Source organism: Ixodes scapularis, unplaced genomic scaffold (assembly GCF_016920785.2).
Source record: "Ixodes scapularis isolate PalLabHiFi unplaced genomic scaffold, ASM1692078v2 PGA_scaffold9__187_contigs__length_104089568, whole genome shotgun sequence".
In the NCBI taxonomy this organism is placed as follows: domain Eukaryota; kingdom Metazoa; phylum Arthropoda; class Arachnida; order Ixodida; family Ixodidae; genus Ixodes; species Ixodes scapularis.
Genome location: NW_024609884.1, coordinates 82,404,739 through 82,416,706, shown reverse-complemented (window position 1 = coordinate 82,416,706; position 11,968 = coordinate 82,404,739). Strand labels below are relative to the sequence as shown.

The 11,968-nt window shown below is 49.6% G+C and overlaps 1 protein-coding gene across 1 annotated transcript; it reads left to right on the top strand.

Moving 5' to 3' along the window:
* Positions 1 to 5,496: 5,496 nt before the first annotated feature.
* LOC8039894 (RING finger protein 145) lies at positions 5,497 to 8,943 on the top strand. The gene is made up of 3 exons (XM_029986798.4): positions 5,497 to 5,762; positions 6,374 to 6,541; positions 6,605 to 8,943. The coding sequence occupies exons 2-3, from the start codon at positions 6,382 to 6,384 to the stop codon at positions 8,251 to 8,253; spliced, it is 1,809 nt and encodes a 602-aa protein (XP_029842658.1). The 5' UTR covers positions 5,497 to 5,762; positions 6,374 to 6,381; the 3' UTR covers positions 8,254 to 8,943.
* The last annotated feature ends 3,025 nt before the right edge of the window (positions 8,944 to 11,968 follow it).

Here is an 11,968-nt window from a genome sequence, read left to right as displayed (position 1 = left end):
TTATCAGTAAGGGTGATAAAATAATGCATTGGCAACTGATATCAGAAAAGCTCGCACGGCTTTTGAGTCGAAAAGATCGCCTGCTAAAGACGCCGGCTCGGTGCCGTGTGCTCATTCGTTGGCGCAGTTGGCATCGCGATCGCTTGCACCATCTCTTGCAAGGAGGATAGAAGGGTAGGAGAGGGCATGACGTCGGCCGCGATAGCCTCCACAAGCCATGCTCCCTTGATGCCTCGCCTCTTTCTCATTTTTCTCCTTACTCTCCTCACTTACCATGCCAATGTGACCACATCACGTGACCATAGCTAGCCTTCGTCTTGCTATGGGGTACTTGAATACACCGCAGTCTAGCCTTCGATCTGATAAAACCTACCGGACGAAGCGCGCGCAAGCCTGCAAGGAGTCCTTCTACAATCAACCATCCATCTCACACGTGACATGTCACGCGCACCAATCGCCAGAGAGATCTGTGGTCACGCTGGGCATAAAATCCTTTAAACTTTTTATGACTAGGCTTCACCAATATTGCAACGTGCCCCCTCCTAGTACTTATAGACCTTTTCTGCAAGTGCGCCGCCATCTTCAATTGATGTCACTTCCAGTATGGGCGAAAACATTGTTTTGCCTTTGCCACACCAATAGAAGGCATTTAGGATATAAGCGTAAACGTCACACTTTGTCGTTTTGCCTCCCCTTTATTTTTTTACGATTTGCAGGTTGAAACGTTGGATTATTTTTGGGAGTGTCTACATCCACGCGCGGGGATGTAGCCATGTCGGGAGGAGATAAGGCTCCATCCACGCACTACGTCACTTCCGGCGCCCACGTCACTTTTTTGCGTGGACGGAAACAGTTCTTTCTCCGTCTTCTCTCCGTCCACGCAGCAATCAACCTACGGCCTTGCCTCCCATTGTTTTGCCTTGTGCTCGGGGGCCACTGCTCCTTGCGTTCCTGCCGTGCGCGGACTGCTGTTCCTGCATGGTCTTCCCCAAGCGGGTTTATCTGAAGTGTTGTTTTTATTTCTTTTTATTGTTTTCTTGGTCAAAAAAACTTTGTGTATTCACACGGTCGCGCTTCTGATATGCCTCCAGTTTTGGTTGCCGGGGATTCGATGGTGAAATACTTGTCCCAGTATTTCACATCGAATAACCAAGTGGCTGTCGAAGTGCGGGTGTTTAGTAACATTAGGATCAAGGCTCTGCTTCTCAAAGTGTCTGACGCCCTGCTCGATTTTTGGCACAAACAACACCAGCGTTTGTGCCAGCGCGTACGTTGACAAGTACCGTCGGCTGGCCGCTCAGATCTTGGAACGCAATCCGACGACGCAGATCGCTTTTTCTTCCGAGTTGGGAGAACAGGTTCTTTTCGGTTGTAGTGTCAGCGTAGGCAGAGTGCAGTGATCCAGGCGTAGAATGATCGGCACAGAGAAGTGAACTGGCTCCTGCAGGAGTTCTGCCGCAAGAAGGGCTTCGTGTTCATCGGTGATCTCGTGGACGAGTGGCATCTGTGCATCGGCTACTGTTTTATTTGTCATGAAATAAACTGTTTCTGGAATCTTTTACCCAGTTTCCTCGATTAGATGCTCTCAGTGTGTTTGTTATTACTGAGTCTAATGCATGCTTTTCCTTCTCGCACAATCTTTGTGAGATAGCGAGCGTGTGCGCAAGTCAAGAACATACGAAGCGTGCGCTCGCACTTGTCCCCTTCGATGCACATAAGCTCACACTACAACGCCTTAAATGTGTGGGCAGCGATGTGCACATGGGCGAAGGCCCCAGAGGCCGCAGCCGCGCCAAGCCAACCAAGCCCACACCACATTGCTGCAGGCTGCACGCCCACACGCACGGATGGCACGCACGCTGCCCACACGTGTGTGTGACTCCTGAACAACGTAAATATAAAGACATCTACGGATTCTATTTTTATGACGCATGATATTTCCTATCTGTGTTAGAAAACAGTGACACATTGATAAATTGTCTAAGAATTTGTAAGGTCACGTGATATATTAACTTTAAAACAACAATAAAATGTAACCTATTTATTTCTAGATCCTATATTTACTTGTAAGAAAGCATAATATGTAAATAAAAACAAATTATGTCCTTAAATTATAAGTCACGTGACCTTTTGCGTGGATGGAGCCTTATCTCCTCCCGACTTGGCTACGTCCCCGCGCGTGGATGTAGCCTCGGCCATTATTTTTTCGTCGCCCATACCGGATACGCCTATTAGGTGGCTGGAGACGAGAGTACACAGAAAAGGTCTATACACCAACTCAACTCTCCTACGTCACGCCGCGGTGGTGGCGCGCCGGACGCACTTCCGGTCTGGGGCGGTGGGCAGAAGTCGCCGTGCCAGACATGTATTCCCGTGTTCCTTTGGAAGAAACGACACAAAAAACCTGCCTTCTCGTCAAAATGCTGCGACGGGGGTTGTACCAAGAGAGTCTGGAAAGGTTTGAAGATCAGTTTTCATGTGTTTTTGCCGCCTCCGTTCGTCCGAGAACGTGGATAGTAGCCGTGAAAAGGGCAAACCAGACGCTGTCGAACTACGATTGCGTGTGCGGGCAACACCTTGTGGTCGCCAGATGTATTTGCTTTGTTCCAACATGAACGAGAGAAAATCGTCAAGTTGTCCGAACCACCCACGGGTTCAGTGCGTCTTCAAATTCACACGGCCGCCTGATCGTTCGAACTTTCGTCTGCTCTTTCAAACATGTCTGCTTTTTGTCGTCTGCTCGTTCAAACAAAAGCGGCCCGTAGACCAAACTTTGACCCGGTGATTGCAATAAGAAGCAATTGCAGGCCTCAAAAGACTTAAGTAGGCTCGGTGTAAACAGTAGATACAAGATGTTGATCATTGGTACCGGTGGCCATCACCGACTTGTTACGCTTGGTCTGTTCCCGCTTCCGATTTTTAGTATCGACGTCGATCATCGCCGCTACCTTCTACACTTTTGCAACACGAGCGACGTCGCTACCGAAAATAGCTAGAAGAATCTCATCATGGTTTTGGCGTCCATTCTGCGGCGTTCATGCGAATGAATCGCCGCACGTCAAATTATTTACGCAATGCTTAGCGGCGTAACGAGCCTTGATAATTTCGCTTAGGCGATTAAAGTGGTAAGACATTGCGATGAGGACCTAGAATCGACAATTCCAACGCGAAAAAGAGTACGCAGACTCACACAGACGCCGACAACGTGACATTCGAGTGGTTTGTTGACGCGGGACGCGGTGCTTCTTGCCGGTGCCCCATTACGCATGCGTTCGAACTGTCGTCTGCTCTTTCAAAATTGGCTGCTTTTTGTCGTCAGCTCGTTCAAACGACAGCGGCCCGTAAACCAAACGTTGACCCGGTAATTGCGATAAGAACTAAGTGCAGGCCTCAAAACACTTTTGAAGGTTGGTTGGGGTAAGTATATAGGCTAAGTGTAAACAGATACAAGAAGATGTTGATCATTATTGTTACCAGTGGATGCATCACCGACTAGTAATGCCCGATTCTACTTGCGGTTTTCAGTATCGACGTCCACCATCTCAGCTACGGTCCACGCTTTTGCAGTCCAATCAACGTCGCGTCTGAAAACAGCGAGTAGAATCTCATCGTGGGAGTCAGGCTTTAGCGCCTATTCCGGGGCGTCCACGTGAAATGAATCGCCGCACGTCACATTATTCACGCAAAGTTTTGCCTCGTTAGTTTTGCTGAAGCCGCTCAAGTAGTCAGACATTGTTAGGAGGACGTAGAATAAACAATTCCAACGTGAAAAAGAGCACGGGGACTCCCACCGACGCCGACAACAACGCAATTCAATGGTTTGTTTATGGGCGACGGCGGGCTTCTTGCCCACCATCCACCGCGCATGCGCGGCGCCGGTGACGTCCGCTAGGGGCGCGCCGGTTTGTTTGTAAACATGAGTTGGTGGAACTTTTGTCGAACCAGATTTTTTGGTCGAATTTTCGGGGTTCGACTGGGTCGAACCGGTTCGACGAACCTTCGAACTTTTCACCAAATTCGACCGGTTCGACTTTATGGACAGTGTGGCCAGCCCTTGATACAAGCATGTCTAGGTTTAGAGAATTTGTTTTGTTTTTTATGCAAAGGGTTATTTTATTTTGTGAACAGCTGCAATTAAAAGAAACTAATTCTAATCACTGAAGAAGTTAATAACTTAATTTTTAGTACTGTATTAACTGAAATAGCCAATCAGCGCTGTAATTAATTCATATCTTAGCCATTACCATCCAATCCGAAGCCAACTGGCCAGCCTGTCGCGCATGCGCACACGAGTCGAACCTCAATACAAGGTTCGTCGAACTTTGCACTAAAAGTTCGAAAAAGTCGAACCTGGTCGAACTCGAACCGCGGCCGGTTCGCGACACCCCTACTTATAACCTCCTTGATCTCTTGTCTCCCGTGCGAAACGGCGCCGTATTGTTTGAAAACCTTTGACTTCGCCGCATTTCCATAGGAGCTATGCCTTTTTCTTTCTTTACTTTTTCCTCAGAAAAGTTTGCTCCTTGCAAATTTTACAAAAAAAAAAAAAAAAAAAAAGAAAAACGCACCATCTGTGGGCAACGCAGCACAAAGCCGTCGCGCGATAGGTTAAGAAACCGAATTGTGCGGTCGATTTAAAGAGCCTGGCCACTCGGTACACCCAGTAGAAGGTCAAGCCGCCATGCTAAAACCCTTGTAAACAAAGCAGGCTGGCTAGGTGGCGCAAAACGCCGTCCAATTGTAAAGGTTCAGTCAGCTCACCTAAAGTCACCCATATCAGTGACCCGTCTCAGAGCCGTATATGTAGAGAGTTTGGCCATTCGTTGGGAAGTATAGGAGACAAATGAAGCGGCGCCATTGGCCGAAAGCGGGCTGGGCGTGTTCCAGGGCGTCTTCAGAAATTCGAATGTGACCGACCAGAAGCCGGAAATAATACCCTGGCGGTGGTCGCAAGAAACAAACCTGATAACTGCATTGGAGTAACTCTCGATGGCTGAAAATATGGCACACGTGATGTTTCAATCACACTTATCTGAAATGATGGTGGAAGAGTGTGACTAGCGGAAAGATCGACATAATCCTTACGCCAAACGCCGAGCGCCGGGAATCTGCCGTCAGAGCGGTCACACTCTGTCCGCGCAAAATAGAGTTGAGCGGCGCATTCGTTTCTTACATCTTTCTGCGTGATCATGATGAAACAACACGTGCACCCTATTTTCAACCACAAAAAGTTACTACACTTCCACTCTTACGCGCTTATTAAAACCATATACGAACATAGACCTTCGATGATCGATCGGCTCAGAATTGTTTCTCGCTACCACCGCTAGGGGATTCTTTTCGGCGTCTGGTTGGTCAAGAGAGCATGCCAAGCCCTCTTTCCGAGTCTGCCGCACACCCTAGCTCTGCCCGCGCCTCCCATTGACCAAACTCTCTACATATACGGCTCTGACCCGTCTTTATACATCCACCTGTATCTACACATAAAAATTTGCTATATCCATTCGTGTTTTGACAGCAATGACGTATCGGACGTATCAGACGTGTGCACCAGGAGGAGGCAATAGCGCGTTACCAGTGGAACCTCGGCTGTTTACGGTTTTGGCATATGTTGGACCGGCGCTGGGACACGATGAGTAAAGCGCCGTGCTTACTTTTGTACGACATTTGCTACGTGAGAAGGTGAAATCGTTACATTCGAACGCGCGAGCTTTGAATAGCTCCCGAGTTCTCGCGGTCGCCGCCTCAAGATCTTAAAACAGGTGCGTACGGAACTGGGAGGAACACATGGCTACGAGCATGGGTTGAGAGGCGTGACAGTAGGTAGCTGGGGGGCTACAGTGTAGTCTTTGGGCCCATTGGGCATCGGATCGCAGGAACCGTTCTTTGACAGCGTGATAGAGTTGTCTCTTCGTCGACGTCGATAGATTTCCGCCTGAACCAAAATAATGATAACGCACTGAGGGGGATAACCGGTCAGAAAATGTGTCGCGCGCATAGTTCTGCAGAAAAGCGTGTCGGGTGACTCGATCTTCCCTGTAACGGAACCCTGGTTAAGGACCCGTTAAAAATGACAAATTCACTGTCATGGAAGGATACCTAAGGAGAGCCTACGTTCGATTTGTTTACATGTGCCGTCGATTTTTGCGGTACTTAGATGGAAACACTATCCTGCCTTGGCCTAATCGAGGTGTTTTGGTCGAACGCCCGATTAAGCGGTTCGCCAGACAATCTGCGCTCGAAATAGACCTCTCAGGTGATTGCATCGTTCTGCTAGGCTCGTAGGAAAAGCACCGCTGTCAAAGCCGGACACGTTTGTCTTAGTACTGTTGCTCTTCCGAAGTTGATTGGTTCACCAGCGGGATTTTAATAGGTGGAACCATGAGACCATCAAGAGCCCAAGTGGAGGCAGCCGTGGGCATCATCATGCGCGTCCCAGGGTTGTTCATTATCGACTACTGGTGGCAGCACGACCGCAACAAGTCAGTCCCACAGTCCATGTCGCTCCAAGGGGTCCTGAATGCAGTGCTGACCAATCTGGGTAATGCGGGAAAAGACCCGGTCATGTGTGGATATGTGTGCCAACGTTGCTTCTCTCCCGCAGTCCTCGTACATGGTTTCCTGTTGCTGCTGCTTCCCATCTCCAGAGTGCGGTCCCTGTACACCAACTTTGTGAGTGCCCTTCTCTTGTTGAGCTCACACCTGCTGTCCAAGTACTACATCCAAATGGAGGAGAGCTTGGCCCAAGACCAACACCTAGACATAGACGAGAGCTTCACCCGGCGGCAAGTGGCAGCTTTTCTGGCCCACGTGGTGCTCGCATGGATGGTGTATGAACTCCTTGATGGGCCATACCGGCCCCTGCTCCCCATTCTGTCCTGCTACACCCTGCCGGTGCTGGCACGTGTGTTTGACTTTCCCTGGGAGTCGTTAGAGGTGCTCCACAACTTCGGCAACGCCCTCATGTGTGTCAGCGTAGCTTGCTACCTGTATAGCCAGCTGCCGTCATTGATAAGCTTCCTCAAAGATGCCTACCTGGACACATTGTTGCTCACGATGCGCTTTGGCTGGATTGGCCTGATGACGCTCTTCTGGAACAAGCTGTTTGTTCCCACCCACTTCCTGGTGTTCTGGCTGATCGAGTTCTGCGTGAAGCTGGCGGAGATGTATCCGACGTGGGAGAGTCCCTGGTACTTGCTGGTCCTCAGCTCGGCCAGCGGCGTCTGCTCGAGCCCTGTGACGCTGGTGGCCTCCTCGGTGACAGTGTCATACCTGGCTTACCTAATCCTCTCCGGCACCAAGGCTTTCCTGCACGGCAGCCTGAGCTTTCTCAACGACCACCCGATGCACAGTGGCTGGACAGAGGGCATCACTATGCTCTTGCTGGCACTACAGACGGGCCTCACCGAAATCAAGATGCCGAGCCGCGTCGCGGTACTGCTTATCATCCTGTTCATTGTCATGTCTTCGCTGCTGCAGTCGGTGTTGGAGATCACCGAGCCAGTGGTGCTTGCGCTGAGTGCTTCACAGAGCCGCCAGGTAGGGCGCCACGTGCGCACCCTGGGCATGTGCGCCTTCCTGGCAGCGTTCCCATTGCACATCACCTGGCGGCTGGCGTCTCTCTTCCCCATCGACTTCTGGATGATGATTGTCCTCTCGTCGTGCATCCTCACCTCGGTGCAGGTGGTTGGCCTGCTAGTCATCTACGGACTGTTCGTGTATGACGCGTGGCGCACTGAGCCCTGGGAGGCCCTGGACGACGTCATCTACGTTGCGCGAGCGCTCACCAAGGTGCTCGAGTTCCTTGTGGCTGTCTTCGTCGTGGGGATGGGCTTCTGGGAGTCGACGACGGGCAAGTGGAACTGGGCCAATGCCTCGATTCTGCTCGTCCACTGCTACTTCAACGTGTGGCAGCGCATGCAGGCGGGCTGGCACAGCTTCCTGCTGCGGCGCGAGGCTGTCCGTAAGACAGAGTCTTTGCCCGAGGCGTCTGCTGAGCAGCTCCTACTACACAACGATGTTTGCTCCATCTGCTACTCGGACATGCGGGCAGCTTGCGTCACCAAGTGCCAGCACCTGTTCCATCGAACCTGCCTTCGCAAGTGGCTCTACATTCAGGACAAGTGTCCGCTGTGCCACGCGCACGTGTCCTTAGAGACGCCAGGCGAGTCGGAGCCGGGTGAGTCGGAGCCAGGTGGGACCTCCGAGGCCCCGGAACCTCGAGGGACGCAGGAGGCCGACGCGGCTTCCTAATGCTCCGCTTACATTTCCAGTTGTGCTCTGCACAGGGGTCGTTCCATTTTGCACCTGCGGCTTTGGAGTGCCGTTGGGAGACACTTGGTGGGGGTCCCCGACGAAGAGCCTTCCCAGTGTGTGCGGGGCTCGCTTCAAACTAACGGTACCCTCCACACTCCCCCGGGCGGTCGTACCGGGGACACTACCTTCCAGTTTTATTTTATTCCTGTACATACTCTGTTATTGCTCTTTGACCTGTACAGCGGTAGCCTTCTACACCAATAAAAAGCCATGTCAGGTTGTGTGCGTTGAAACCTAAGCATGTTCGACGCACTGTGCTTAGTAATGGTTGAGTTACATGTGAGCATGGTGCCTACATGCAAACCTCTCAAGTGATATCTACTATAAGGTTATGCCTGCAGGCATCAATTCCATTTTAGCTGAAGCCATTTTGGTAAAGTCTACTTCCATTATAGCACTTGCAGTCGTATTAATATTGGAACTTTTGCATGTGCTGTACCATCATTTCAGTATAAAGCCTGTCGCCGCGACATGTTCCGTTCATAGCCATTTTTGGATTGATGAACTGTGCCATCTAAGTACAACAGGTTTTCATTGGCACATGATCATTGAATATTATAATAAGAGTGGAAGTTGCCAGTTTCTGGTAACTTGCTTGTTTAATAAAAGCTTTGTGTAAAGCATTAATGGCACTTGTAATAAATATCAGGGTGAAGGTATACTTTTCATGAGATGCCATAAGCACTTGACTTGTACACATCAAACTGGTGTTGCCACTTCTTAATTTGACCTTGTTAAAACCGTTTGAAGAATTTGTTGATGCAATACAATGGCCTCTTGCCCATTACATTATTGAGTACCTGCAGAGCAGTCCTTTTCCAGGAGGCAATTTCAGTAATAAAAGTTAAATAAGAGTACCATTTTTGTTTGCTAGAAGAGTGACATAGTGTTTTTTTTCACGCAGAGCAAGCCCCAGGGGCAGTAGCGAGTTATGTATTGTTTAAAGGGGAGCTCCTGGGTGTCAATTTGAACATTCTTTCTGAAAGAGTGCAAGAGAGCCTAGAGCAACAAGTAAATTTCCCCAAAACTTGTTTAATAATTTTTAATCGTAGAAACATGGTAATGGACGAAACCGAAATTGACCTGCAACTTTACTGGTCCACCATCTTCTTGCAACGTCAGCACGTGGGCAGCTTGGATCTGTTTCGCCCAGCGTTGGAAGCAGTCAAAAGGCCCTCGCAATCGTCCATGGGAAATGATGGAGCATGATTCATCAAGCTTTTCTGAGTTGAGCAATGGCCAGCAAATGTTAGAAGATTTTCAAAACGAAATTTCATACGATTCATCGTTCGCATTCGATCCGCCGGCATTGCCTCCAAAGGGAGGCAATGCACCCTTGGCGGCTGCATTCGTGATCCGCCGACATATGGACCCAGATACCGTTTCAGAAGCAAAATGGTATGGAAGGTTTTGCTTGCTAGCACGGTGCAAACTGTTACCTAGCATGACGCGAAGGCTAGGAGCCAGCATTTGCTTCGATCTGCTTGCTGTTGCAGAGGCGGCTCGGGCGGAAACAGATGAGATGTCGCCCTGCTGCATTCCTTCGTGGTGTAATTGCACCCCACAGCACATTGCCAATTATCCCCATCCTCCATCGCATGCTGTAAACAGCCTAAACCAGACGCAATCCGCAAAACCAAAGATGCTCGCCATCACTGCAACACATACCGCCGAGGAGGTGCGAGTGTCGTCTGCTCTCGGATACAACATTTGACGTTGCAGGCGCCCCTGCCAATTGCCCCTGCTCGTCGTTGCCGGTAATGCTGCAGCCAGCGATTTGGAGGTGTACGTGTAAACTCAAAAATAAGTTTTTCTTAAAGAAAGTGACTTGACAAAATATATATTGCAAACATACTCTGGGCTGGATATTTAGTGTGTGGGGAAAAGTTTAGGGGAAAAATTGATGATCACCAATATTTTGCCAGAGCTCCCCTTCAAAAGCTGCCCGTTTCCAAAGACAGTATCATTCACTTTTACAAAGAATGTGTTATAAAAGCGATAGCAGAATCCTTCCATTAACTTCTGGTTGCAAAACTTCTTTAACAGTGTGGGAGCACTTTGGTTGGGACTGTGTCGTAGTGCTGGCATCAACAAGGGGCCAGACAGCCACTAATCTAACCAAAGTTCCCCATATACTGAAAGGTAGTGCAAACCATTGTTCGAAACAGGAAAGAGAAATTCCTCTTACGCCTCTCATTAAAATCTGATTGCTTTTTTAATTGGATCGTGCTCGACACGACCCGAACCTTCCCATGAGCCCGCACAAACCTGTCTTCAGCTAGTTGTCTGCTTTGGAACGACGATATGAGGGAGCGCTGCGTCGGACGGCCGCTGCTCTGCTGTTTATGTTTAGGGCGGGTCCATATCACATGAGCGAATGACGTTTTAGCGAACAGCGACATTTGAGCGAATCGACATTTTAGCGAATAACAAGGGCGCGCGTTAACCCATTTGCCGCGCTGCACTTGCGCCGCTTCGCGGCGACAGTCTGCGGCGGCTCATTACAAAAATGTTTAGCGAATAGTCAAACGCTGCTTCGCGGCGTCTGACTATTCGCTAAAGTGTCATTCGGTGAAACGTGGGCGTTCGCTAAAACATCATTCGATCAAGTCGGTGCCTCCCGTTTAGGGCTGCGTATTTTCGGCACCGATTTGAGGTCCAGGGGGCGCAGCCAGTGACGTCACGGATGTCAAAATAACAGCTTTTATTTTGACGTTTTAATTTTGACGTCAACACGTTTTCTTTGGATGCCGCCGACTGCATTTGGAAATGTCAGTCGCTCGGTGTGTGTGTGGCCGGGTGCTCGGCGGCTTGGCGGTGTCTGCGCTGGTGCGTGTTGTCAACGTTGCCTCCTGTACTCGTCGCATTCTGAGGAACATCAAAATAAGCGTTCTCCATTTTCAAACTTCGCCCGGTGCCGTCCGTCACTCCTGTTGCAAATGAAGACTACGTGTACTGGAGGCGACAGCCCAGCCGCAGTGATTTTGTACGCATTTTTCTGGAGCTGTACTCGTGTGCAATACGACAGATTATCGCCCTCGCATAGAATAGCTGCGAAGGCCGTGCAAGCGGCAAGCGACTAGCCTTGGCTGGCATGACTGCACCCTCTGCAGGAGCGCTAGTGCCGCGCAATCCAAAGCAACTAGCTCGCACTTTTAGCACTGTTGTCAACACCATTCTTTTCTCTTTTTTTCAGTGTTAGTCGCAAAAAAGAAATGTCGTAAATATCGCCAAATGCCCCAACAAAACAAAAAGTTAAAAAAAAAAAAAAAAAAACGCTGTGGCTACCGTTACGTCCGGACGGAGCACTGAAACGCGTATACCTAACCCTCCCCCCCGCCCTCCTCTCTCTCCCTTGTGAACCTAGGGAAGGCAGAGATTTGGACATAACTTGGGTTACGTCGGACGTAATGCTACACACTTTGAAAAAAAAAAAAAAAAAAAAAAGCCTCCACTGTGGATCGAACCCACGACCGCTTGCGTATGGGGCAAACGTTTTAACCGCTAAGCCATGCTATACCTTCGGAAATCACGTTTTTACAATTCGTTTCATACGAGACTTTCGGACGGCACTTAAAGGGATACCACAACGAAATTTCGGCGCTAATTTTTTGGTCTATGTGTTTTCAAAGGAGCAGTATCACATCAAACA